General features: G+C 42.9%; 5 protein-coding genes across 6 annotated transcripts in view; 2 read left to right on the plus strand and 3 right to left on the minus strand.

Moving 5' to 3' along the window:
• The window catches only part of LOC134192441 (mutS protein homolog 4-like), a 6,626-nt gene extending 1,418 nt beyond the window's left edge, over nucleotides 1-5,208 (plus strand). Inside the window, exons 4-31 of the mRNA XM_062661180.1 lie at nucleotides 1-118; nucleotides 179-245; nucleotides 306-330; nucleotides 399-495; nucleotides 559-663; nucleotides 722-760; nucleotides 825-863; nucleotides 923-939; nucleotides 999-1,023; nucleotides 1,080-1,270; nucleotides 1,428-1,547; nucleotides 1,625-1,637; nucleotides 1,703-1,756; nucleotides 1,907-2,082; nucleotides 2,146-2,158; nucleotides 2,227-2,272; nucleotides 2,358-2,482; nucleotides 2,545-2,639; nucleotides 2,700-2,747; nucleotides 2,811-2,996; nucleotides 3,046-3,072; nucleotides 3,156-3,201; nucleotides 3,273-3,337; nucleotides 4,212-4,282; nucleotides 4,347-4,365; nucleotides 4,417-4,501; nucleotides 4,576-4,664; nucleotides 4,726-5,208. The exon at nucleotides 1-118 is cut by the window's left edge and continues 3 nt beyond it. Coding sequence (XP_062517164.1) covers nucleotides 1-118; nucleotides 179-245; nucleotides 306-330; nucleotides 399-495; nucleotides 559-663; nucleotides 722-760; nucleotides 825-863; nucleotides 923-939; nucleotides 999-1,023; nucleotides 1,080-1,270; nucleotides 1,428-1,547; nucleotides 1,625-1,637; nucleotides 1,703-1,756; nucleotides 1,907-2,082; nucleotides 2,146-2,158; nucleotides 2,227-2,272; nucleotides 2,358-2,482; nucleotides 2,545-2,639; nucleotides 2,700-2,747; nucleotides 2,811-2,996; nucleotides 3,046-3,072; nucleotides 3,156-3,201; nucleotides 3,273-3,337; nucleotides 4,212-4,282; nucleotides 4,347-4,365; nucleotides 4,417-4,501; nucleotides 4,576-4,664; nucleotides 4,726-4,905 — 2,181 coding nt within the window. The 3' untranslated portion in view covers nucleotides 4,906-5,208. The remainder of the gene's footprint in view (nucleotides 119-178; nucleotides 246-305; nucleotides 331-398; nucleotides 496-558; nucleotides 664-721; nucleotides 761-824; nucleotides 864-922; nucleotides 940-998; nucleotides 1,024-1,079; nucleotides 1,271-1,427; nucleotides 1,548-1,624; nucleotides 1,638-1,702; nucleotides 1,757-1,906; nucleotides 2,083-2,145; nucleotides 2,159-2,226; nucleotides 2,273-2,357; nucleotides 2,483-2,544; nucleotides 2,640-2,699; nucleotides 2,748-2,810; nucleotides 2,997-3,045; nucleotides 3,073-3,155; nucleotides 3,202-3,272; nucleotides 3,338-4,211; nucleotides 4,283-4,346; nucleotides 4,366-4,416; nucleotides 4,502-4,575; nucleotides 4,665-4,725) is intronic.
• A 7-nt stretch (nucleotides 5,209-5,215) lies between these two features.
• Nucleotides 5,216-7,844, plus strand: LOC134191880 (ARL14 effector protein-like). Of its 2 annotated transcripts, XM_062660515.1 has the most exons (4): nucleotides 5,216-5,422; nucleotides 5,483-5,631; nucleotides 6,549-6,790; nucleotides 7,527-7,844. In XM_062660515.1, the coding sequence occupies exons 1-3, from the start codon at nucleotides 5,231-5,233 to the stop codon at nucleotides 6,787-6,789; spliced, it is 582 nt and encodes a 193-aa protein (XP_062516499.1). In that variant the 5' UTR covers nucleotides 5,216-5,230; the 3' UTR covers nucleotide 6,790; nucleotides 7,527-7,844. The 2 variants fall into 2 exon arrangements, with proteins under 2 accessions (XP_062516499.1, XP_062516500.1); XM_062660516.1 differs by lacking the exon at nucleotides 7,527-7,844 and having other exon boundaries at nucleotides 5,483-5,624; nucleotides 6,549-6,718.
• A 2,114-nt stretch (nucleotides 7,845-9,958) lies between these two features.
• On the minus strand, nucleotides 9,959-12,540 carry LOC134192442 (ankyrin repeat and SOCS box protein 13-like). The gene is made up of 3 exons (XM_062661181.1): nucleotides 12,075-12,540; nucleotides 11,402-11,926; nucleotides 9,959-10,248 (listed from the first exon to the last, which is right to left on the minus strand). The coding sequence occupies exons 1-3, from the start codon at nucleotides 12,538-12,540 to the stop codon at nucleotides 10,094-10,096; spliced, it is 1,146 nt and encodes a 381-aa protein (XP_062517165.1). The 3' UTR covers nucleotides 9,959-10,093.
• A 643-nt stretch (nucleotides 12,541-13,183) lies between these two features.
• Nucleotides 13,184-16,669, minus strand: LOC134192443 (uncharacterized). The gene is made up of 3 exons (XM_062661182.1): nucleotides 16,322-16,669; nucleotides 14,338-14,545; nucleotides 13,184-14,283 (listed from the first exon to the last, which is right to left on the minus strand). Exons 1-3 carry the CDS (start codon nucleotides 16,667-16,669, stop codon nucleotides 13,310-13,312), a joined length of 1,530 nt encoding a protein of 509 aa, XP_062517166.1. The 3' UTR covers nucleotides 13,184-13,309.
• A 6,389-nt stretch (nucleotides 16,670-23,058) lies between these two features.
• On the minus strand, nucleotides 23,059-27,248 carry LOC134192446 (NHL repeat-containing protein 2-like). The gene is made up of 4 exons (XM_062661184.1): nucleotides 26,901-27,248; nucleotides 25,000-25,127; nucleotides 24,733-24,847; nucleotides 23,059-24,481 (listed from the first exon to the last, which is right to left on the minus strand). The coding sequence occupies exons 1-4, from the start codon at nucleotides 27,246-27,248 to the stop codon at nucleotides 23,246-23,248; spliced, it is 1,827 nt and encodes a 608-aa protein (XP_062517168.1). The 3' UTR covers nucleotides 23,059-23,245.
• Nucleotides 27,249-27,379: the final 131 nt, after the last annotated feature.

Raw genomic sequence — 27,379 nt, forward strand, 5'->3', positions numbered from 1 at the left:
ATTGTTCCAAGTACTGTGTGTGACAGCAGCAAATCGCAGTTACTCACCGTACTAAGTGACCACTATTCTGACGTCAGCGTTACTACCGTACAACGCAAGTACTTCAATGAAACTAAGGGTTGAGTGCATGCTGTTGTTGTCTACGGTGCGAGGAATTCTTTGGCTATAATATATGCAGGTCTGCAGTACATCAAACAACTGTGCGTACCCGAATACAACACAGTAGAAATGGAAGTTTCATCAAAGTAGGCACGGTGACTAATTAGCTTAATCTATTGGGTTTTTCACCATGAATGTGTTTGCAGGTACTACTGCTTGGCTGCTGGGGCGGTCAGCCTGTTTAGTTTTCCGTTTTTGTGTTGCAGATTGCAGTGGTTGTGCTTTTCTGTTGCATGCAGGCATTGCTCAAGTACGTCGAGTTTATTCAGAATATGGTTTACGCTGCTGCTTCTCTTAAGGTCGTATTTCGGGGTAGCGAACAAACAACTATGATTGGTCAGTGACGGTCAGCCGGCCGTTGTCTCTGTTTGTTGAGTATCTCGATGTCAAGTGTTTTAGACACGACGACGGTCAAGAATCTCGAGATTCTGGTGAACAGCAGAGACTCGAAAAGTCCACAGTGTTTGTTTGGTGTGCTAAATCACACGAAAACAGCTTTAGGAGGTTACGGTTGAACGTTGTACGTCAATTGATCGTTACTTTTTAATATTCTGGCATACAGCTCGTCTCTTACGTGCAAATCTGCTGCAACCACCATCCGGTACTTCTAGCTTTACACTATACCTATACTTTGTCACACTGAGATATAATGCAAATATGTTCAGATGTGGAAACAATTAGTCTGCGACTAGACTGCGTGGCCGGTAATTGAAACTTGCTTTCTGGTTTGCTGAATTAATTTTATGTGGCATCCGTCCGATAGAATTAATAGAAAAAGAAGTGAGTAAGACATATCTAAACAACTAATTGTGCTAATTTGCTTTTATGTTTCAATGCAGGACTTGTACTTTAGAATCCAAGGCGGTACTCTGCGTGAATTGTTCAAACAGTTTAATGTGCACAATGTTGTCACTGTTTAGTTCTGGTTCGCTTTCTTGACGTTGAGCGTGCTTTAGCCTCTTGCGTTCAGATACCCAAGCAGGAGACGGTCAAAACAGCTGAACATCGAATCGCCAACGTAATCGACCTCAAACATACTCTGGAGCTTGTCGAGCCACTGAGAGATGCGTTGCGTGACGGAGAAAACTCACTGTTGGTGGCATATGAGCAGGTAGTCCACCGTGTGTGTGTGTGTGTGTGTGTGTGTGTGTGTGTGTGTGTGTGCGTGCGTGCGTGCGTGTGTGTGTTTGTATATTGTCCATGCATGCATCTCTTTTCCACAAATTTTTTTCTTTTAAAATTGTTCAGTGTTTGTATATGTACCTTAGTCTTTAGACGATCCGCGCTACAAGTTGATGATCGAAGAAATAGACACGGTTATTCACGCGGAAACGTGCCATCAGAAAGGCGCCTTGAACAAGAGAACACAAAAATGCTTTGCCGTCAAGGTTTCACTCGCCAGCATTTCGTTCACCTATTCGTTCACAATTACTTAATACGTTTCTCTCTCTTATCAAATGTGTAGTCTCAAATCAACGGTACAGTACACACAACACGTTTGTGCATCATCGCATATCATTCACTCTCTTTGCCATCTACTCAGGTCTTCTGGACATCGCACGTCGCACCTACACTGAACTTGTGGACGACATTGCCAGTCAGTCAGTGTGTGTGTGTGTTTGTGTGTGTGTGTGTGTGTGTGTGTGTGTGTGTGTGTGTGTGTGAGAGAGAGAGAGAGAGAGAGAGAGAGCGTGTGTTAACATTTTCCTACTTTCCCGACTTCATACCTTGTGTCCTGTCGTGTCAGCCCTTGTAAAACAGTTAGCCGAGCAGCATCAGCTTCCACTTCGAGTGACGTACAACGCTTCACGAGGATTCTTCATTCAAATGTCGACTAGCGGTGCCACCGCCGATTCGCTTCCCAGCGTATTTCTAAAGATAGTCAAGAGTCGATCAACTCTCAACTTTACAACAGAAGACTTGGTAAGAATCGTTTGACAATTAATGGCAACACATTATCATTACTACTCACTATCTCTCTCATAGATAAAACTGAATGGTATATACAGTATGTCTATGTTGCTCAATGCATTCGTTTGATCGGGCGTCTTTTCTCTACATGTATAGACCGTGTTGCTGCGTCTCTGACCGACATATACTTGATATCGAACACGTGCGGAGAATGCTGTTGTTGTGTGTGTAATTGTCCGATGGATTGTATAACTAACATTGTTGCTTGCTGTGTGTTACCTATACAGTGTCATGTTGGAGGTGATGTGTAATCTGCGTGCACACATCGGTTGCCTCTACAAACTGACGGAATGTGTGGCGATGCTCGACATGCTCGTGTCGTTCGCACACGCCTGTACTCTTTCAAACTACAGTATACGTCTGTAAACCACAGTTTGCATGTTCATGTTGAGCTACAGTCGTCGCTGTCTGCAGTTCGGCCCGAGTTTACGGACACGCTAGCGCTGAAACAGGCGAGACATCCTATTTTGGACAGAATATCGGACGCAATGCCAGTGGCGAATAACACGGTACCAGTAGCTAAACGTTAGTGCATACTTCACCGATGTATTAGATGGTTGTATATACAGTACGCATCAGGAGACTGCAATTTTCAAATCATAACCGGTCCTAACATGGTATGTATACATTGTTAGTAGTTTTTATGTTGTTGGTATGGATGTGCTGTGTTGTGTGTGTAGAGTGGGAAGTCTACTTACTTGAAGCAGGTCGTCTTGTGTCAGATCATGGCGCAGATCGGCTCGTTTGTACCGGCCGAGTACGCTTCGTTTCGTCTCACGTCTCAAATCTTTTCACGAATCGGTAGCGACGACGACATCGAAACGAACGCGTCGACGTTCTTGTTAGAGGAAAGAAGATGCAATGATGTGTAGAGATGAGATGTTGATGAGGACGACGTGTTGTGCATGTTTTTAGATGAGAGAAGCCAACTACATTGTTCAGGTAAGCGTTGATTGATAGTCTTAGATTTAAGGTAACTTTTGTGTTGTCGTTTGCATTTGTGTTGTATCGTTTAACTAACTCAGAACGCGTCAAATGATTCGTTGATTATTGTCGATGAGTTGGGACGAGGTGCGTATCATATGAGACATTAGTACTAATGTCTAGTGTCCTAACACGCGCGTTACATGATGTTGTGTTAGGAACGAGCGCTGATGAGGGTCTCGGGTTGTGCCACTCTATATGTGAATATCTGCTCAACTTAAAGGTAGAGATGCTAACCGATATCGACCATACGGATGCTTCCAGTCCTCCTCGCATGTCTACCACAGGCGAAAGCACCAGGCGAGGATCTACTGTACACTCTTAGCCTCGCCCCAGACGCAGTTTGGATTGCAGCCCCGGATGTGCTTCCATCACTGCTACTGGATGGAAGCGCATCCGGGCTGCAATCTACACTGCGTCTGGGGCGAGGCTCCTGTACCCTAAAGCTCGACGTGCCCGGGCACCTAGCGGGTGTTTACTCATTTCCCGTCAATACAGGGCCGGCGGAGCCCTCCAGATGGTGGGTAGGCCAGGCCTTGCTTGGCTAGGCTCCGCCCACTTGACAACTTTTGACTAAAGCTAGAGCTAGGGTGGAGCCTGGCTAAAGACAGCGTTACTAGATGGTAGTCTAACTTTGGTTGGTTTGTTTTATCTGTAGAGGTGAGCAATAACTAATTTATTTAATCACTTATACCATTTCCCGGAAATTTTCGCCAAACGCCGGTTGGTGAAAGTCCCATTTTCGAACCCGGCAACCCTGCTCCGCCGGCCCTGCAATACCTACGCGGCAATCAAGCTTACAGCGACTCTAAAATTAATTAATTAATTACTTTGCCAAGCGTAGATTTAATTCCTAACAATAGAACTTACAAAACCTTACTGATAAAACATTTTATAGGATGATTCTTGCTGCTAGTCGTTGTCGTATCGTTGTCAGTTGAACTTTTATTAGCTGGGCACCAAGCAAAATTGATCCGCGCCTGAGCACATGTTTGTGGCACGTGTGAAATCACGTGGCAGAGCAGGCCTGGAAGCGAATGAGCCTCTAGCTATAGGGAGTGTTACTATACACGACATGGGTGCTTCTTTGTGCACAGGCCTTTACTTTCTTTGCCACTCATTTCCTTGAATTGACTAATCTCGATGCTCTCTACCCGAATGTCGAAAAGTTAGTGAGCAATTTGCGTATTTGTTGATGAGTGTAGCGACTCGTGTTCTATTTATCACGTTAGCTATCATTTTGAAGTGCAGGTACGTGTATTGCATGCACAACTCGTACACACTCTCACTCTATACGTCTAGCGATCATTCAATACTGAAGGAAACTGCGAGAACCTAGACTACACACACGTCATGTCGAAAGGAAAAACCAACGAAAAACACTACGGTAAGTCAATCCACACTCTTAGATACTCAAAACTCTAGACGTTTCTGTTCTATTAATAATTAATATTAAACCAGGAATACGATTGGCTGGAGTATCATCTATGCCAAAAACTATCATTGATGAAGCAAAAGAAATGTCAGCTAGTATCGCTGAGAACAGCAGGGTATGTACATGTTAGCAATCGTCTAATCAATAGTTTGTAAAGTTTGTTGTCATGTCTCTAGCTTTGTCAACAACAAAGTCCTGGTTCGATGAGAGAACGAGCAGTCTTCAAACTTGCGAGTCGTCTCATTCAGGCGGCGAGGAACTCGCGTCTGGACGAGGTAACGTTACGCTCTTACCTCGCCAATCTAAAACGGCAGTACGAAATCGACACATCGGAAACGAGTCCACCCGAAGAATAAATAGCTAGGTATCTAATGATTGTGTGAGAATAAATAGCTAAGTATCTAATGATTGTGTGAGAATAAATAGCTAGTATCTAATAGTTGTGTAAGAAAAAATTTGCATGGAACAAAACGTTGACTAGATGATACTTGCCTTATAACTAAAGGAACTTGAGGGTTAGATTTATGGATTGCAGAAATGTAGTGCTAAGTCTTTCTGAAACTTGTCGCTCTCAATTTTTGCGACACCGGCGTTTGCCTTGTTGGTATTATATACGGGGATGCCGTAATACGGGGATGTGTTTATACTGGGGATATCGCTCGGCTAACGCGCGTGAGAAGAATGGACGACGAACACATGCAAGCAGCGAAGATTCGTCGCGAGAACCGCTCGCGATCGTTTGATTCTGGCACCATACGACATTCAGTCGACGCCAACTTAACAGCACTACATTCTGAACAAACGACGTCGTCGCTCAGACCAAGTAGACGGACAAACAAGCGAGCGTTTTCGGAAAGCGGCCTATCCGGCAAGGTTTTTCGCCCCACTCTTTACTGTTTTACTGCTTTTAACTGGAACGATGTTTTTCGATAGAAATTGGGTTCTGTACAGGGTAGAAGGAGAGAGATTGATCTTCTGCGCTTTCATAGTCCCGGACCAAGATTGTTGGCGGATTTTAATCCTGAGACAAGTGATAGAGAACTAAGGAAGTTGAAGAGACTAACGACGCTTGACAGTGAGCTGTATGTTTTGTGCGTAAGCTAACGTGTTTGTGTTGCAGTTTGTCACTTCTGTTTCTAGTGCGCACGCACACACACACACACACACACACACACACACACACACACACACACACACACACAAATCTCGCGCAACCAGACCCTTAGTCCACCCTCATGCTGCACGGGAGAAAGGGTCTGGTGAGGTTCCTTTGATCTTGCCATGTTGTGTATCACCAAATTCCGGTGAACTAAAGATCCTATAAATGTTATAAAGAGGCAACATAATATTACCGCTTCTCATGCCAGTGGTTGCACACTGGCTAGGCAAGCCAGAATAACGTTTCATGGCCTGTACCGTTGATCAGCCATCGTGAGGTGAGCGAAATGTTGTTGAAATGGTATGTATGCCGGCTCTTTGCAGTCATTGATTTGTACTTTGCAATGCTGCGGTGGCAATGAACACGTACGTGCTCATCACCACCACAGCATCGCAAAGTGAAACTCAATGACTGCAAAGGACGCGTGCACACACCATTTCGACAGCATTTTGCGACAAGGACTCACCTTGCGATGGCTGTTCACCAGTACAGACCATAAAATGTTATTCGTGGCTTGCCTAGAGTTGAAGATAGCATCGATGATTACATCCTGTAGACACCTAGCATGCAACCACTGGCACGAGAAGCAGTAATAGAGACTACACACACACACACACACACACACACACACACACACACACACACACACACACACACACACACACACCTGTGACCCCGTGTCAATAGTCTTTGTATATTGCTCCCTCTTAACGTAAGTGTTATGAGCAATAAAAGGCAGCTAGTCAATATTCTTGTCTCTCTCTCTCTGTTCTTATCAATAGTGTCAGTATTTCTTGGTGTGTCAACTGATCAGTATTTTGTGTTATTGGTTTCAATCAGGGCTAGTGGACGTAGGCGACGTGGAGTGACAGTTTATGATGCAAAGGGCCGCTTACTGGTCAATGGAAAGGATATCTGCGATTGTCAAGTGTTACATTGTTTGGGATGTCACTATCATTGTACTAACTGTGGATCAAGGAAATGTGGCATCGAGTGTCGATGTGAACGTAAATGGATATACGAAACAGAAGTTGAGGTAGAAAGGATACCCGATGACTGGTGGGACGCACACAAAAGCTAAGGTATGGACATATCTAGTAAAGATTGTACAGTATGTCATCACTAGATGTGGTTGTGTGTGTGTGTGTGTGTGTGTGTGTGTGTGTGTGTGTGTGTGTGTGTGTGTGTGTGTGTGTGTGTGTGTGTGTGTGTGTGATGAATTTCCTTGACACTGACTTGACGCACAGACAGTCTCAAGCACATCAACAGAGACATAGCAACATGTAGATACTGACAGGTAGACAAAGAGAGTGTGGACAGACAAGCTGACAGATAAATCAAATATTGAATAGTGTGGAGCGTGGTAGTCTAGCTAGTCTTATAGCGCTTTCTTTGAATCATCTGCAGGTAACTTACATTTGTTACAAATGCATTTGCATGAAGATTCTTATACAAATGTAAATTTATAGTGTACGTACTAACAGGCAGTTTAGTACATATAAATGTGTGCATGTATAGGTATGTGTGCTGTATAGGTACGTCTATATGTGTACATGGTGTGTGTGTGTGTGTGTGTGTGTGTGTGTGTGTGTGTGTGTGTGTGTGTGTGTGTGTGTGTGTGTGTGTGTGTGTGTGTGTGTGTGTGTGTGTGTGTGTGTGTGTGTACATGTACATGTATGTGTACACTAGCTGAATAGCCCGTTCTCTGCCCATTAGATTATTAGCTATTGTTAGGTGACAGACAGACAGTTCTCATCTAAATTATAGATACAAATGGGTATGTCTTTGGACATTCATAGCAACTCCACTATTGTTTAGCATGAGTCAATAATATCAGGAAATAGTAATTTTGTTGGTCTCTGGCTGATGCTGAAATTGAATTGGACAAGACGAGGGATTACAAGAAGTGTTGGCGAGATGACGATGTCATCATGCACATGGTGAACAAGGAAAACAGCTGAGAACAAAGTAAAGTGATGCACACAGTTGAAGGAGTTGGAACGCGTTTTGTCAGAAATATTAGAATCTACAGTAACTGTTGTTAGTTTTGATAGTGCTACACTTTATGTACTTGAAGCAATGGTATGAATGAACTGAGCACATGTCTTGATTGCCTTAACAATTATAATTATTAAATGAAAAACGCGTACATATGAATACATATCCACCATACACTCACAGTACTGTCATCTAGCATCGTCCTTTAACTTAATTTAGTGGTGTTTGATAAAATGGTTTCCACTTTTTTTTTCTATTCCGTTAGTTTTCTTGAAATTACATCAGTCTGCTGGTAGTTGACTGGACGTGAGCCATTTCCGTCTCCAGCTTTTTCATGTAGGCGCCGGCTGAGTGTAAGTTGCCAAACTTATACTGACACTGATTGTTCGCTGGTGGTTGGCAGTCTGGCGCGTGAGACTAGGTGGTTGGTAGCTCAAATGGTGAGAATAGAAAAATTCACGTCCGGGCATTTGGTGGGTATATGTGTACTAGTAAATGAAGCGGTGTTTACTGTCGCTTTAGAGCTACGAGTGTGGTGTGTGTGTGTGTGTGTGCGTGTGTGTGTGTAAATATCAATGTAAATTTTATTAAATTTTGTCTATCGTCGTTATCATTAATTAATCATTAGCTTGCTGCTAGAATGCATAATACATTGAAAACACAGGGATGCGTCGATGTGATTAAAGATAATTACTAATTAGCATCAATGTCCCACAGTGACACTACTTCGAATTCAGCACATTCTCATGCACGACAGCTAGCTGCGTTAGTTCTAGATCTTGCATGGAGTGCGCTTGTTATGCACGTTATTTCTCAATTCTGTAGCGCTCTTGCATTACTTGCAATTGAAGTTATATATTGAGGTGGACGCGATTATCATGCTTTCGTTGAGCCGTTGCTATCATGTTTCGTTCCGTTAATTCGTAGCTCTAACTCTAAAGGTCGATCTCGCACGTCTCCTATACCTGCATGGGAAATACTATGAAGTGACATGTCTAGCGACCAGATCCAGAAGAAAGCAGCGTCGACGTTTCCTACGAATCTTTCTTGCAAGACGATGTCGATCGTTCATCATCAGTACTATAGTATACTTACACCTCTCTAACATATTGATCCTTGAAGATCGCATGATGGATGTTGGCAGTGCGCATGCATGGGACCTTGGCTTGGCTTCTTGAAGAACGATGTTTGTTTTCGGATTCTTCTGTAAAAGTAACAGACGAGTACAACTAATACCTAAACTTTACTCTGAGCTTTTCAGTTTGACGGACACCACATTAAGTCGTAGACTGCTTCGCGAGAAGCTCACTCTAAAAGGGCAGAATTGACTTCCGGTCTGTCTGTCGGTATGTCGCTACCTATGTTCGTATGTACGTATGTTTGTAAGCGTGCGTCACGCTCGGGGAGGTAGTCGAGCCACTAAGCAGTCGTTTTGGGACGGAAAACTAAGTGACGTAAGTAACACTAGTTTGTCAGTGTGAATCACTCTTGGGAATTTTGTTGAGCCAATCAGCAGTCCTTTGGGACACCAACAATGGGTGACGTAACAATCCCGCGCAGTATGACAGAAAAGTCGAGATGTCGTATCCATAGGAACAAAGTTAATAAGGGGCGCATTCGTTTGGGACCTTTCTAGAAACAGATAGAGTGGAAAGGCCAGCTAGCGTGTTCGATTGGGCACCTTTCTTTTTCTGGATAGCATGAACAGTTTCCCAAACCTTTCTGGAAAGGTATGTACGCTGTTCTATTGGTAACTTTTCTGTTTCCGAAAAAGGATAGAGTGGATGGACTTTCTGACCTATCCTACCATCAGTACAGATAGAAAGGATAGAAAACGCACCTATAGACATGTAAAACTTGCGTCCATAGCTTCAACCTTCCAAATCAACGCATTCGCTTAGCCTAGCAATCCAGACCAGTATTTGCGCATATTCTGGATTGTCCGCGCCAAAGTTTCAAAGAATGGCAGCTGATTTCTCATGCTCGGCAGAACAAACTCCCAAAGAGTTAGTAGACATTCTAACAGGTGGAAAAGTGGATGCTATGACAAAGACCACACACACACACACACACACACACACACACACACACCACACACACACACACACACACACACACACACACACACACACACACACACACAACAATTACAATACACACGGTGCAACCAAAGTTGCCACTCAACAGTAACAAGATTGCGTTAGCTTGACACTCACAAACTGCAAGCACCCCAGACTATATCAATGCTGGCAAATAGCTTAATAATTAAATTCTGTATATATATATATAGTGAATATAAAATACACAAAAACAAGACTCTGTACAAGCTAGAATCTATAAAATAATACAAACAATGGTTTACACATTTCTTACTGCCATTGTCGTCGTCACTTATCGACAGCCTTTCTCTTCACTTTGTATTGGATGAATGACGTCATTGCTTCGGACATTCCCAGTTCACCTGCTCTTGATATGCGAAGTGGAGTGACTGCCTTTCGGACAGCAATTCGTGATAGAGACAACAGAGATCGGACACGGTTGTCTACAACAACATAAAGTCATTTGATCAGACCAGACACTTGACATTGTGACAAGACAATGTAAATAGTGTATTCAAGCCTCTACGTTCACATTTAGCAATGCTCACCATTGGCAAGTAAGAAAAACACTGTGGTTGACAGATAAAATTTAGTAGCCAATTGTAGCTATTGGCCCAAGTTCCATAATGATAACATGAAAATTAGTTTCTAACACTGGCACGAGCGTGGACACACACACACACACACACACACACACACACACACACACACACACACACACACACACACACTTGTTCATAAAGCACAGACATGCAGGCAACATACAGACACACAAACAGACAGACACACAGACAAACAGACAGATAGACAGACAGACAGACACACAGACAGACATAGACAGACAGACAGACACAGATGGACAGACAAGCAAACAAATGCACAAAGAGACAGACGACACACAGCACACTGTCCATTGTCTGCCGTCTGTCTGTTCCTTGGCATTCACATTTGATGACTTTCTACAGCCACAAGTGCAATCTCTTTCTGAGACAAACATTGATGCTTTCTATTGCAAATTAGACTCGAGAGCACAGCCGGTCAGCTCCTCCCCGTGGCAGAGAAAGACCGGCTGGAGACATTCGCCACTCAAAGGAAACCGCTGCTTTTCTATCCTCCTATCAGGATGTTACACATTTGGTTAGTGTTTGGTAGTGGTAGTTAGACTACATCCACTTGCATCAGAGCGAAATTACATAGCAGAGCCAATAGCGTCGTGCATCCCTATCGAGGATGCACAAACATTGAACGACACTCTGATTGGAGGATAGAGAGTCGATGGTTTGTTTGAGTGGTGAATGTCTCCAGCCGGTCTTTCTCTGACGCGAGGAAGAGGGGAGAGATGACCGGCGGGACTCTCAAGCCTAATTGCAAGCCTAATTGCACAACTACTACTAACTCTACAACAGCTACTTGAATTTCAAATCTTAACAAACAGATTGCCCTACACAACGGTCACTATGCTACACTTGGCATGGCTTCTCAAACGTGACATTCACTATACTTTGTCTATTCATTACATTTTAAAAAATTACAAAACAAACTCAAACAAAAAACAAACAAAAAATACACAAAACGAATACACAATGAGTGACATACTTTCATTGTGTGAAAAGTTGTACCTCCAACAACAGTCCGCTAACACTTCCTTGGTAGCATGATTGCATTGCTTCACAACATCAAATCCCGACTGAAAGTCGCCGACGTTGCCATGTGGCCACCTCATCAACGGATCGGCACCAAAATCAAACAGCAACTCGATGGCTTCGATGTAATTCATTTTCAATGCCAAATGCAGTGGCCTCTTGTCGCTCGTTTCTCCAACCGCTGGACCGTTCGACGACGCTCCATGCAACAGCATCAAACGAGCGCAATCGAGATGACGTTCCTGAAGAGCGTCGATGAGTGGCAACGTCAACGTCGTGTCGAGTGCATGAGGGCTCGCGTTTGCTTCGAGCAAAATCCGAACACAATCCGTGTGACCTTCACGAGCCGCTTCATGTAAAGGGGTCCACGCCAGATTGCTCTGAATATTCACGTCGGCTCCATGCTTGAGAAGAAGCTCAACACAAGTGACCACACCTTCACGACACGACCAATGAAGAGGTGCCCAACCACCACAATCTATCATACCAACAAAAGCCATTAAAGTCATGTGACACAAAACCCACTCAATCAATCAATCAATAGCCTCGGGTGGCCAGACCTTCTCCCGTCTTATCCGCCCCGCGTACACCACAGGCTGGCCACGCGAGACTACTCAATCACGTGCCTTGTGCGTTGACGCATGCGCCGTCAGCGAGTAGCCTTTCCACGCACCGCGCGCCCGTTTCTCCACGCCAGCCGGACGCCAGATGAAGCGGCGACTGCCCGTCCATGTCAACAGCATTAGCACTCGCGCATGCGTTGAGCAGCGCCTCAACACACGCCTCACGCCCGCGACTAGCGGCCAACATCAACGCCGTCTGCCCACGCCCGTCCTTCACCTTTACCGACGCTCCTGCCGTCAATAAACGACTAACGCAGTTATGGTGACCGCCGAGAGACGCAACGTGTAGCGCTGTTCGTTTCAGTCTGTCGTCGATGACGAAATTTGAAAGGGTTTTGGCTTGGGGAGCTTCTAGGAGGCGAATGAGCGTCTTTTCGTTGCCTTCCGCGATCGCTTGTCTCCATTCTTTGAGCGCGGCGGCGTTTTCGGTCTCGAAGCGTTTCTTCTGTGATAAACCGCTCTGACCCATTACCTGAAATACCCGGATAATTGTTAGATATCACGTGACATTACCGTTCCTCGGAATGCGTAGGTGTTCACTGGTTCTATGTGCTAGATTGTCACGAGAGTGGATGCCGCTCATTACGTTCTCGCTGCGTTGAGTTTCTACCAAAGTAATGCGTCGACCCTACACGTTAGGTATGCATGGAATGACTCCCAACTATTTCTTGTTTGTACTCTTTCGGTTTGTTAATAAATTAATTAAGGTGGTCTAGGGCTCTAGTCAGTATTGTGTATGTTATTTAATTTCAAGCATGGCGAAACTATCAAACCAACTTAGCTAACAGCAGCAACTGACAAAGTAGACAGGAAATAGTTTTATGGCATTTTGCCAATCTGACCGATCAGACAACAATGAACAATTAATTTCATTTTCCAATGCATGGAGCAGTAAATGATCTACAACACCTAACTAAATCAGTCAACATTTACATGTTTTTCTACACTATAAGGGTACTGTAGGTATTTTTGTTTAACTAGTAGGGTAAGTGAATCTTCATCCTGCAGTCAACATTATTTCTACTCGCTTTCTCATGGTCTGACACACAAGTGACCAACAAACTCATAATCTTTTCAAATGTAACTCAACTAATACATATGGAGCAGTCACTGACATGCCATCACATGCAGTACATGTATGATTGTCTGTAGCTACTGAAACACCCAATAACAAATAAATGCATTAAAATAAATTCAACAATAACAATAAAAACACAACAACATGTCAAATCAGATTGTTATTTTTGAATAATTTCTAAAAGTAAAGAAGATGACAGTTGCTCCATTTCAGCCCTTCCTTTCATCACATCAAGATGATTGCATATAAATGTGATGGCTTGTTCTTTCAGCAGTGGAATGTTGTGAGTGTCTGACAAACACAGAACTTCAACTGCATTCTCTACTCTAATGTGTCTTGCCACAATCTGTTCACAGTAACTCTTCAGTTTGGAAACCAGAAAGCGATCAGAAAGAATGAGAAGTTGACATACCATCTTCCAGTCATTCACATCCACACTCACCTTGTCTGTGATGAGATACACAATGAGAGCTCGAAAAGCATCATAGCTTGCATCTTGGATTGCAATTGTGGTCACGTGTCCATCACCTGAAGGATGGGATTCCTTCATTCCAGATGAGAAAAGACAAGAAAAATAAGAATTGCGAGCGATTAGAACACATTTACAAGCAAAGATTTGTTTGTCTTCAACTTGGAACACAACATCTGCCAAATCCTTGTTGTCTACAAGAAACATCTGATCTTCACCCAATGATACATCCAAGTTTGGTAGTGGTGGAATAAAATACTGTTGGAGATCAACTTTACGAATGCAATGTTGCTGTGTAAAGTAAAGTGTATGGGTTGACTCGTTCAGAAGAAGACAACGCGGATAGTTTAGTTTTACTTCCTCACCATTGCCATCTACTAAACCTTTCTCACCACATCCCACTAGAGTAGTCATTGTCTCCATGGTAGAGGAAATTATTCTAATCTTATGATTTCCATTATCACACACAAAGATGCAACCTTTGCTGTCAATAGTAATTCCAACCGGTTGGAATAGTGTGGCCTCTTCTGTTGCTCCATCGCAAGACCCTGCACCTTTGCCACCAGCAATTGTTCTAACATTTCTACTGTTGAGTGATACTTCTCTCACTGCATGGTTATTAAAGTCAGCAACATACAATGTCTCATCATCTCCACTTCTGCATGCTATTTGCCATGGCCAGTAAAAGTTTGCTTCACTACAGTGACCATCAGTTAGACCTGCTCCTTGTTGTCCTGCAATAGTAATGACATTACCATCTACATCTATCGTACGAGTACAGTGGTGGTCAGTGATGTAGAAGATGGATTTGTTTGCTGATTGAGTAATATCTTTCAATTCTGTAAAAGTAGCAGACCTTCCCTGCCCATCAACTAATCCTTTGTCTCCTGATCCAGCCAATGTTTTCACTGTGCCACACCCATCCACCTACACACAATCACATGCACAACATTAAGAAACAACATCACTACCAACTTTAAATGTTCTAAACAAAGCAGGAGAAAATTAAGCAAAAGCCATGGGTGTGCTGTTCTAAAATATTTCTTCCTATTACCAAAGCTAGCTTGTCCTACATGTATGGCCAAGAATGCAATTAGGGTAAATTTGATTGTGGAAAGAGAAAAGGAATGTGAAGGAGAAGGTAAAATATGGAATAGTGATCAAATGCATACGCACACTGCACTGCCTGCAGATGTATGCCTTCGTTCTGGTTCTCATGTGCTATGCTTACAAAGACTGCTGAGGATTACTTCAGAGAAAAGACAATCATTTTCACGCCACTCATATGGTTGTCCGCGAAACACTTTCTGAAGCTTACCAAAAGAGTAATTGGTATCAATGGAACAACCTAGTAGCCTTTCCAATCTTTCCTATTCTGAAATATTCCAATCAAATACAAATGCACCCAAGTTAGCAGGAAAAACCACAACCTTTGTGTATTTCACTCAAGTAACTCTGCAACAAAACTCTCAATGTCAGGGACTGAGTCCGTCCTCAAGTACTGAGTACTGCCATGAAGATTTGCATTGTCTCGCGTAGCCAGACCGATCTTTCTCCGGCTGGACACAGGCCCCTAGCAAGCAAATAGAAAAGTAGTCTGACATAACATGCGCTAACAAGCATGTGTAAAGTAGCCTCATAGTTCAGCTGCCCCTGGGAGCTGCAAAATAATCCAGAAGTTTTGAGATTATAGCTGAATCTAGTCGACAATTGCAAAATGTGGAGTTCGCATGTATGTGTCACAGTGATCAATAACGTAAGCTGTTTTACTAGATAGACTAGATTTATCTGAAACAGAAGTAAGTGAACTAAAAGCCTCTGGTGGAAGTTCATGATCAGTCTAGACAAAAGTGGTCCGGCTCCCACAGCCCTGGGACACTCCAGCCTAAGCCACACCCTACGCGTCATACTTCCAGGAGTACAACACGCGTACGACTACATTCATGAGACTATCTGTGTAGTAGAATAGCTAATCGTGATGCTCATGTATCCAAGTTGAAACTTTCTTGTATAGTAGGGAAATAAAAGTTTTACAGTTTGAATAAAGAAGCACTAAAGTGCTAAACCATAGCCTAGGCGCAGAATTATCGTCTGCATTTCATTCCGTATGTAAGCCACACCCTTGGCAACAATATAATTTGCTTGTGGAGTGGTATCGTTGTCCGGAGCCAACCCAAAGTCACAAGACAAAGTAGTTAGATATGTCGATCAAATTGTATTGTGTGTGTGATAATCCATTTCTTCTTTGTTATAGTGCTGATTTTGCCAAAACGTGCTTGAATCTTGAATGGCATTGGACCAGTGCTAAACTTAGCCAAAGTATAGTTCAGGTGTACATTCAGACACAGTTCACAATACTTCTTATGATTTCAGGAACATTTAAATAATGAAAATCATAAACATTGAGCTTCGTTAATTGAAGGCATTCAAGTACCATGCAGGCATTCAAGTTTTTCGGATTTGCTCAATAGTGCACATGCGCTAGATCCGCTCACCCTGGATTTGGCGCTGAAGCAGGCAGTGCAATAGCGCTAGTTGTGCACCCCTGTAATTTGCAGCAGCGGCTCCTTGCCATCTGTTCTTATTAACACACACACACACACACACACACACACACACACACACACACACACACACACACACACACACACACACACACACACACACACACACACACACACACACACACACACACACACACACCGTTCTGATTCTAGTATTTTCCCTGTCTGTCACGTAGATAGTGTCGTCCGCTCCCACAGCCACTGAAGAGGGCTTGTCAAACAAAGCTTGATCTGCAGTCCCATCTCTGTAGCCATCCTGGCCAGCAACTCCAGCAATCGTTTCTACGTGTGAGGATATGTCGTCTCCTCTAGGTAACGTCACCTTACGGATACAATGATTAGAGAAGTCTGCTACTATTATATCACCGCTAGTTGTAAAGGCCAAGCCAAGTGGATTGTAGAATAGAGCATCTCTTCCTGCCCCGTCACGATGTCCAGCCTGTAGAGAGCCAGCAACAGTAAATACGTTAACAGACGTGGCGGACATTTTAAAACTCACGTGAATCACGCGAGGAAGAGAAGCTTTAGCGTCGGTACGTATTCCAGACTGCTTTCTGCACGTGATGGGAGGGGAGAGTGGGAGGAGAGAAGAAAGCAGTCTGGAGACAGCTCTATTGTAAGTGACTTCGGAAATAGGCGGTGTTCATCTTAATCGATAATTACCCACATTCATTACGAACAGTAACAAGCACCAGATGGCTCGTGGGATATTGCCAGAAGCTGTTCGCTGCCAGCTGACTACAAACAAACGGGAGAACGTAGAAAATGAGTGACTTTACTGAATCCAGTAGCGAGAAGGCAAAGGCGTCGCGACCTCGTACTAAAATCGCTTAGCAAGCAGTTGATTGGTCTTCAAGGCTTCAAGTCAGAACAGCCGCTGCAATGGCTTGATCGTCCGGTAACGTCTGACAAGCATTCGCTGAGTTATCATGTCATCAGGAGCGAAACTCGTAGCGCGTTGCATTTGTGTTAGCTGCACCCCACTGTGCTATTACAGTCGTCTGAGAATCGCTTCTAGGTAATTACAAATTACTCATTGACGTCAACAGTTGTCTACAGCGCTGATTGGCCGTTTTTTTAGCGGTGGTTTTGATTGGAGCGGATGTTTCTGAACTTGAGCAGTCGCGCCTCTTCCGAAGTCACTTACAATGGAGCTGTCCCCAGACTGCTTTCTTCTCTCCTCCCACCCTTCCCTCCCATCACGTGCAGAAAGCAGTCTGGAATACCGAGGCTAGAGAAGCTTTAGCATGACAAGCTTTATTAATACCAACGAGCAAAAAACAATAAAATCTAAAAACATTTCATCATAGTAGACATGTCCTAGCATTTCTTGTCATAGCTATAAATGTAGACCAAATTAAATGTCATAAAAACATAATCATAATACTAATAGTAGGCTAAATGCTTCTTCATTTCTGGTTATCACGTTTAGATGTAATTAAAATTAGCCAATCACAAAATTGCTAAGTACAAAACAGACCCACTTCAATGCTAAATTAAAAAGCATTCCAAAGACGTTGTTAGTCAATTAACTGCTACAACCTCTAACATTACTTATCACTGTATTGCAAAACAGCCAATCAGCAACAGTCACCCATTGATATTATCTAACACTAACACTACCATATATGGTAGTGCCACAGTACCATCAGTTTCATTGCATTATTCCTTGGCTCGACATTCGGGTGGATTTCTGTTCCAGCGTCCTTTTGCCGAACATTTCAATTTCAGTTTACCGATATAGCGAAACCCGATTTTGCATCCATACTGCACCACATCACCGACACTGTAGAGTGTCTCAACCGGCGTGTAAAACCCATTTGCAATACTCTCAGGTGGTCGACAGCCTATAAACACAATTGATATCAAACAATTAATTTTTATTTTTAAAATTAAAATTATAAAATTAAAATTCAACAATGTTGTCATTTTCATGGCAACAGTGCAAAAGTAGTACAAACCAACTGATAGGGTGTGGACACCACAAGCTGGTGATTGAACTGTTATAGTCTTGAATTTCTCTTTTGAGGTAAAAGGTCTGGAAGCTAAGGCAACTGCATGAGAAAAATTTGCTTATGTTGCTCTTAGTCTGTGTTTATGATGTCATACTAATTTAGTAACGTAATAGTAGTATTAATATTAATTTATTTTATATTTTATTTTTAACAAAATAATGGTACATGATATCAACGAGTGACGGCATTTTAAGTTGTTGCCACAGGTTGGGTACTGTACAATTAATCTAATATTAATGTTGTTAATCAACAAATTCAATTATATCTGTTAATTAAACTATGGCACTGTAATACGTTAGTCTAGATGTACTAACTATTTGTAGAATGTCTTGACAGACAGACAGACAGACAAACAAACGAACAAACAGACAGACAGACAAACAGGCAGGCAGACATGCACAGAGACAGACAGACAGACAGACAGACTGACAGACAGATAGACATACAAACATGGCAATGGCAAATGGCAAATGAATAAGGAGCTGCTGTTAAACGGTAATGCCCCCAGCGAAATGGCTGGGTTCCTGTGCACTAAGCAGGGAGCTATGGGCAGTGCTAAGCAATCTCCTGGCCAGGTGCTCGCAAGAGCACCGAATGCGACGCCAACTGTGGTGTGGGCACCCGAAGTCCCACCAGGACCCCAGTGGCTGATGGACTTCGTTGCAGTCGGAGGCCTTTGCCACCCCAGTCAATGACCAGGTACTCATTTATACTCCTGAGTCGAGAGAGGCAATTGTGTGTAAGTCTCTTGCCCAAGGAAATTATGCCATAGCTCACCATCACTGTGACTTAAACCTGCAACCCTGCAAGGTCCCAGATGTTTCCATTCTCCAAACGCATTCTCTAACCAATTGAGCTACAGCACTTACATACAAACATACACAGAGACAGACAGACTGTATTGAGAAAGCCTCTAAACAGCCTTCAGGGACTTCTCCGTGTGTGGCGGGCCCGAGTCCACAGTGGACACATAGCCTCGGCCTCCCAGACCCGTGTAGCGCCGATACAAAATCGTCCTCCACGGGTCTGGGATGGTACCGCCTCTTCTCAATATATTGCGGTTGGTCCTAGGACCAGCATTAGTGTTCAGTTTCATAAATGCATACCTTTCCAATTACGGCCGTAATACAAGAACGACGAAGACATGTCGCGCTAGAACATCGTGTCGCATCCTGCTGCACGGGTACCTTTGTGTTTACAGTAGCTACGGTTTTATCATTTGTGTGTTAGTAGGGAACGCGAACGGAACGTTAGGAAGCACTTTCTTGTACTAGTGGTGCCGCGGACGCGATCGGCATGTGTCTGATCGCCGTGAATCCGCTGCGAGTAGCTGCTAGTCGCTCGTGGAGCTTCGAATTCGCGATGAAAATTCGCGATGCGTGCATCCGCTGTGACTCGATCGTCCGGATTCAATGCGACTTGCCGCGAAATCGCGACAAAACTTCGCCGTGAATTCTCCGCAAGACTTTGTGTAGTAGACGTGATCATGAAGTCGTTGACAATGCAGCTGGCTGGCTAGTGTAGATGTCGGAGCATCGGTTCGAACAAACGGCTCTACTAGGTGTCGTTACTGCCGTTGACAGGCGCAGAATACAAACCACGACGTGTAGGAACGTGAGTTTGCGTGAAGAGCGCACTACAAGTCGTCATTTGTGTACAGTGTAGTCTTTGGTAGACAGCAGATATGCATGAGATGTCTTCGTTCATTACAGCTGTAATTGGAAAGGTATGCATTATGAAACTGAACACTAATGCTGGTCCTAGGACCAACCGCAATATATTGAGAAGAGGCGGTACCATCCCAGACCCGTGGAGGACGATTTTGTATCGGCGCTACACGGGTCTGGGAGGCCGAGGCTAGTGGACACAGCAAGTGTTGAAAATTCGTAGGTAAACACTTGGTGTTATGAGAAAGCCTTTACAGGCCTGTAAATTGGTCTGTAAATTGGACACAACAAATCTCTGTAGACTTGTTCATACATCGTAGATGTCAATTGTCATGCAACCGTCACGCTCCATAGGTATGAAGTGTGAAGACGCTACCGACGTGCGACGATCGAGAGAATTAAGACGGACACTCGATCATGCATGCACTGCATGAAAGCTTAGATATAGCATGGTTTAAACCTATTCTAAATGTGTACTGAATACCACCTTTAATCATATCTAGACATACTTAGACCGATCCTAATATAGTGTATAGAACACATTTAGGACGGCCTATATAGATCGAATACCGGTTTTAAGATTACATTTAGGCACACATTTGGAGTCCTAAATACCAGATACAGATTTTCCCAAAATGAGCTATAGGTAGTCCTAAGACACACAAACCAGGTGAGTCACATTAATTGTCATGTGATCTATTTCTCTAGTTCAACAAACTTTGGCAATGGACAACATGTTAACAGCAAATTTGAATGATCTAGCTCTATATATCCATGTTCTTTGACATGTATTAAAATCAAACGTATTATAATTAGCAGAAGTCTTCTAGAGCCCACTCTGGTACAATGTCATTCCCGGACGTGTTCTGGTAGACGGAGCTCCGTTTACTCTTGGTACCGTTCCTCTCTGAGTCTGTCTTCTGGCATAATTTCTGTCCAAAAACTCAAACACCTTTGTTGCTTCAATGGCTCTCCACGGAAGAGGTCGGATCAGAAGTTGTGAACGTCCAGCAGCGGAGGCTCCCTCAGAGGGTGGCTCGTTATCACTGCTATTATCAGAGACTTCTGACGACATCAATTCCAGTTTCGTGGCACTAGCGTACGTCTTCTTTTGTTCGTCGTTCAAAGTAGTGGACATCTCTAAAGCTGAAGATCTTCTTTGCAGTTTCTAACATAATGAACATATTGATATAAATAATAGACATCTGTTACCAAAACATATGCAATGAGATTAATATATATATATATATATATATATATATATATATATATATATATATATATATATATATATATATATATATTAAATGGAAATATGCAAGGTTTCATTACAAATAAAAGTTAAAAAGACTAAACAAGACAAACTAGAGCGATGACATTCTGTGATCAAGAGTTATAACTGATCACGAGTCTAGATAATATTTAGATGCTACCATGTTACAATTTTGACGTAGAATGCTATTGAAACAAGACCGTATTAGCAGTTAAAATATGTATAGTTATATTATTTTGTAAAAGTCAAAGCAAAAAATCAAAAATTTACTGGCGACCGCCTGCAAGTACAAGAAATCTTAGACTTTGACTTACATCGTGTAGCCGTTGCTTTCTTCTTGCTTTTTGACGATCTGAAGATGCAAGATGATCCGACCTGTCAAAGTCAATATAAATATACATACAGGAATTATAGGCCATGCACACAGTATACATGCAGTGTACAATCATGACCTAGCTAGAGTGATCATGAGCAAATCATGACCTAATCTAACTCTAATGAGCATGCAGCTAGCTACCTAGAGATATATAGCTAGTGCTCACCTCGCTTACGGCGTCAGACACGCAGCGTTCTAGTTCCTCTTTAGTCAGAGAACAACGTCGACTTATGCCTCTGTCTGTACAGAAACGTCGAACAGATCGTTCGCTAGGTCGCCGAAGTCCTGGAAACATCGTCTGTAATTCTTCACTGACGACAGCATGACTATTACCCTCTTTGACTCGCTTCCGAACAAAGTCTTCGTCAACTTCGTCCACGGAGATCGAGAGTGGAGACAATGCACGACCTGCCGTTATATCGTGAGATGATAGATACCGGGTGGGGCTTCCCCGTCAGATGTTTAGAGGCGTGGTCTAGATGATCCACGCAAATGTCCTCTAGCTAGATAGTTGCTTGGAGTCTTTTCAAATCGACGAGACGTCAACTTTCCAGTGTAGGCTAGACGTTGATCTCGTTGATTATAGATGCCCTAGACGTGTGCTTCCATGCAACGGACTTCCCTCGCTCATTGCCGCAAGGAATGTCTGACGCCTGAGCGTGACGGTTGACGAGAGCCAGGTGCAAGTGCTTACCGACTTGTTGTGAGAGGTCGGTCGCGTGTCTGTCGAGGCTTTCTCATGAATCTCTTAATTGCATTACATTGCATGCGTGCCAGAGGCGTGGCTGGGCGTGGCTAAGCTAGATGCAACTTTCGTCTTTCAATAGAATTGAATATTGAAGTCACCGGCGACCGCCCGCGCAGTGTCATTATGCCGTTTATGATATATCGCTCGCGCTAGCAGCTGCGGGTAACTTTCTATTTACATTTAGTACGAAGAAAGAAAATTGCATCGGAGGCTATATTTTAATATTCATAATTTACAAAAATTGGACGGATGGAAAGATTGAATCTATTTGCAAAGTAAATAAATATTGAAATGACAATTGGTCTTCAATCAATTTCTATTTTCAATGTAATGGAATATTGTAAGAGCAAGCAACGCCAGTCAATTTTTAATTTGACATTCAATTTTCAATTTGCTTTAAAAATTAAAAATGGAATGGACGAAATGGCCACGAAAGTTCAAAATTTAATATTTAATTTTTAAATTCAATTGAATATTGAATTTAACATTGAAAATTGAACTAACATGCTTGCAATTTCAATATTCCATTGTATTGAAAAAGGAAATTGGTTAAAATTAAGTTTGTTTTCAATATTCATTTTAATCCGCAAATAATTATAGTCCGTTGATCAATCAATTTTTAATTTTCAATAGAATTGAATAATGAAATTGCAAGCACCTTCTAGGCAATTTTCAATTTCTAATTCAATATTCAATTGTTGCCGAGAATTGAAAATGGAATGGACAAAATGGTCACGTACCCTTCATCCTGCAGTCAACATTATTTCTACTCGCTTTCTCATGGTCTGACACACAAGTGACCAACAAACTCATAATCTTTTCAAATGTAAATCAACTAATACATATGGAGCAGTCACTGACATGCCATCACATGCAGTACATGTATGATTGTCTGTAGCTACTAAAACACCCAATAACCAACTAATGCATAAAAATAAATTCAACAATAACAATAAAAACACAACAACATGTCAAATCAGATTGTTATTTTCGAATAATTTCTAAAAGTAAAGAAGATGACAGTTGCTCCATTTCAGCCCTTCCTCTCATCACACCAAGATGATTGCATATAAATGTGATGGCTTGTTCTTTCAGCAGTGGAATGTTGTGAGTGTCTGACAAACACAGAACTTCAACTGCATTCTCTACTCTAATGTGTCTTGCCACAATCTGTTCACAGTAACTCTTCAGTTTGGAAACCAGAAAGCGATCAGAAAGAATGAGAAGTTGACATACCATCTTCCAGTCATTCACATCCACACTCACCTTGTCTGTGATGAGATACACAATGAGAGCTCGAAAAGCATCATAGCTTGCATCTTGGATTGGAATTGTGGTCACGTGTCCATCACCTGAAGGATGGCATTCCTTCATTCCAGATGAGAAGAGACCAGAAAAATAAGAATTGCGAGCGATTAGAACACATTTACAAGCAAAGATTTGTTTGTCTTCAACTTGGAACACAACATCTGCCAAATCCTTGTTGTCTACAAGAAACATCTGATCTTCACCCAATGATACATCCAAGTTTGGTAGTGGTGGAATAAAATACTGTTGGAGATCAACTTTACGAATGCAATGATCCTGTGTAAAGTAAAGTGTATGGGTTGACTCGTTCAGAAGAAGACAACGCGGACAGTTTAGTTTTGCTTCCTCACCATTGCCATCTACTAAACCTTTCTCACCACATCCCACTAGAGTAGTCATTGTCTCCATGGTAGAGGAAATTATTCTAATCTTATGATTTCCATTATCACACACAAAGATGCAACCTTTGCTGTCAATAGTAATTCCAAGTGGTTGGTTTAGTGTGGCCAATTCTGTTGCTCCATCGCAAGACCCTGCACCTTTGCCACCAGCAATTGTTCTAACATTTCTAGTGTTGAGTGATACTTCTCTCACTGCATGGTTAAAATAGTCAGCAACATACAATGTCTCATCATCTCCACTTCGGCATGCTATTTGCCATGGCCTGTCAAACTTTGCTTCACTACAGTGACCATCAGTCAGACCTGCTCCTTGTTGTCCTGCAATAGTAATGACATTACCATCTACATCTATCGTACGGGTACAGTGGTGGTCAGTGATGTAGAAGATGGATTTGTTTGCTGATTGAGTAATATCTTTCAATTCTGTAAAAGTAGCAGAACTTCCCTGCCCATCAACTAATCCTTTGTTTCCTGATCCAGCCAATGTTTTCACTGTGCCACACCCATCCACCTACACACAATGACATGCACAACATTAAGAAATGACATCACTACCAATTTTAAATGTTCTAAACAAAGCAGGAGAAAATTAAGCAAAAGCCATGGGTGTGCTGTTCTAGAATATTTCTTCCTATTACCAAAGCTAGCTTGTCCTACATGTATGGCCAAGAATGCAATTAGGGTAAATTTGATTGTGGAAAGAGAAAAGAGATGTGAAGGAGAAGGTAAAATATGGAATAGTGATCAAATGCATACGCACACTGCCACTGCCTGCAGACGTATGCCTTCGTTCTGGTTCTCATGTGCTATGCTTACAAAGACTCCCGAGGATTGCTTCAGAGAAAAGACAATCATTTCACGCCACTCATATGGTTGTCTGCGAAACACTTTCTGAAGCTTACCAAAACAGTAATTGGTATCAATGGAACAACCTAGTAGCCTTTCTAATCTTTCCTATTCTGAAATATTCCAATCAAATACAAATGCACCCAAGGTAGCAGGAGAAACCATAACCTTTGTGTATCTCACTCAAGTAACTCTGCAACAAAACTCTCAATGTCAGTGACTGAGTCCGTCCCCAAGTACTGAGTACTGCCATGAAGATTTGCATTGTCTCGCATAGCCAGATCCATCTTTCTCCGGCTGAACACAGGCCCCTAGCAAGCAAATAGAAAAAGTAGTCCAACCTAAAATGCGCTAACAAGCATGTGTAAAGTAGCCTCGTAGTTCAGCTGCTCCTGGGAGCCGCAAAATAATCCAGAAGTTTTGAGATTATCCCTGAATCTAGTCGACAATTGCAAAATGTGGAGTTCGCATGTATGTGTCACAGTGATCAATAACGTAAGCTGTTTTTACTAGATAGACTAGATTTATCTGAAACAGAAGTAAGTGAACTAAAAGCCTCTGGTGGAAGTTCATGATCAGTCTAGACAAAAGTGGTCCGGCTCCCACAGCCCTGGGACACTCCAGCCTAAGCCACACCCTACGCGTCATACTTCCAGAAGTACAACACGTGTACGACTGCATTCATGAGACTATCTGTGTAGTAGAATAGCTAATCGTGATGCTCATGTATCCAAGTTGAAACTTTCTTGTGTAGTAGAGAAATAAAAGTTTTACAGTTTGAATGAAGAAGCACTAAAGTGCTAAACCATAGCCTAGGCGCAGAATTATGGTCTGCATTTCATTCCGTATGTAAGCCACACGCTTGGCAACAATATAATTTGCTTGTGAAGTCGTATCGTTGTCCGGAGCCAACCCAAAGTCACAAGACAAAGTAGTTAGATATGTCGATCAAATTGTATTGTGTGTGTGATAATCCATTTCTTCTTTGTTATAGTGCTGCTTTTGCCAAAACGTGCTTGAATGGCATTGGACCAGTGCTAAACTTAGCCAAAGTATAGTTCAGGTGTACATTCAGACACAGTTCACAATACTTCTTATGATTTCAGGAACATTTAAATAATGGAAGTCATAAACATTGAGCTTCGTTAATTGAAGGCATTCAAGTACCATGCAGGCATTCAAGTTTATCGGATTTGCTCAATAGTGCACATGTGCTAGATCCGCTCACCCTGGATTTGGCACTGAAGCAGGCAGTGCAATAGCGCTAGTTGTGCACCCCTGTAATTTGCAGCAGCGGCTCCTTGCCATCTGTTCTTATTATTACACACACACACACACACACACACACACACACACACACACACACACACACACACACACACACACACACACACACACACACACACACACACACACAGACACACACAGACACACACAGACACACACAGACACACACAGACACACACACACACACACACACACACAGACACACACACACACACACACACAGACACACACAGACACACACAGACACACACAGACACACACAGACACACACACACACACACACACACACACACACACACACACACACACACACACACACGCGCGCGCGCGCGCGCGCGCGCGCCTAAACAACGTAAACCTAGACATCAGGAGCTGCCTAACTCTCAGAGGTCACACCCCAGCTGTCAAGCTAGGCCCTGTACTCCTGGAGCCGGGCCAGGCACTTGCAACAGCACTAACTTGTGAAGCCAACTGTGGTGCAAGCACACGCAGTCTCACCAAGACCCCAGTGGCTGATGTCACATCACAGCCGATGGCCGCTTAGGTCCCCAGTCAATGACCAAGTACTCACTTATACTCCTAAGTCAAGAGAAGCTATAGTTCACCATCACTGTGACTTGAACTTGTGACCCTTCAAGGTCCCGGATGTACACCAACTGAGCTATCGCAACACACACACACACACACACACACACACACACACACACACACACACACACACACACACACACACACACACACACACACACACACACACACACACACACACACACACACACACACACACACACACACACCGTTCTGATTCTATTGTTTCCCCTGTCTGTCACGTAGATAGTGTCGTCCTCTCCCACAGCCACTGACCAGGGCTTGTTAAACAAAGCTTGATCTGCAGTCCCATTTCTGTAGCCACACTGGCCAGCAACTCCAGCAATCGTTTCTACGTGTGAGGTTATGTCGTCTCCTCTAGGTAACGTCACTTTACGGATACAATGATTAGAGAAGTCTGCTACTATTATATCACCGCTATTTGTAAAGGCCAAGCCAATTGGATAGTAGAATAGAGCATCTCTTCCTGCCCCGTCACGATGTCCACCCTGTAGAGAGCCAGCAACAGTAGATACGTTAACAGACGTGGCGGACATTATAAAACGCACGTGAATCACGCGAGGAGGAGGAGCTGAGCATTACATTCTCTATTAATACCAACGAGCAAAGGACAATAAAATCTAAAAACAGTTTAGTAGACATGTCCTAGCATTTCTTGTCATAGCTA

Source organism: Corticium candelabrum, chromosome 16 (assembly GCF_963422355.1).
Source record: "Corticium candelabrum chromosome 16, ooCorCand1.1, whole genome shotgun sequence".
NCBI classification, from domain to species: Eukaryota; Metazoa; Porifera; class Homoscleromorpha; order Homosclerophorida; family Plakinidae; genus Corticium; species Corticium candelabrum.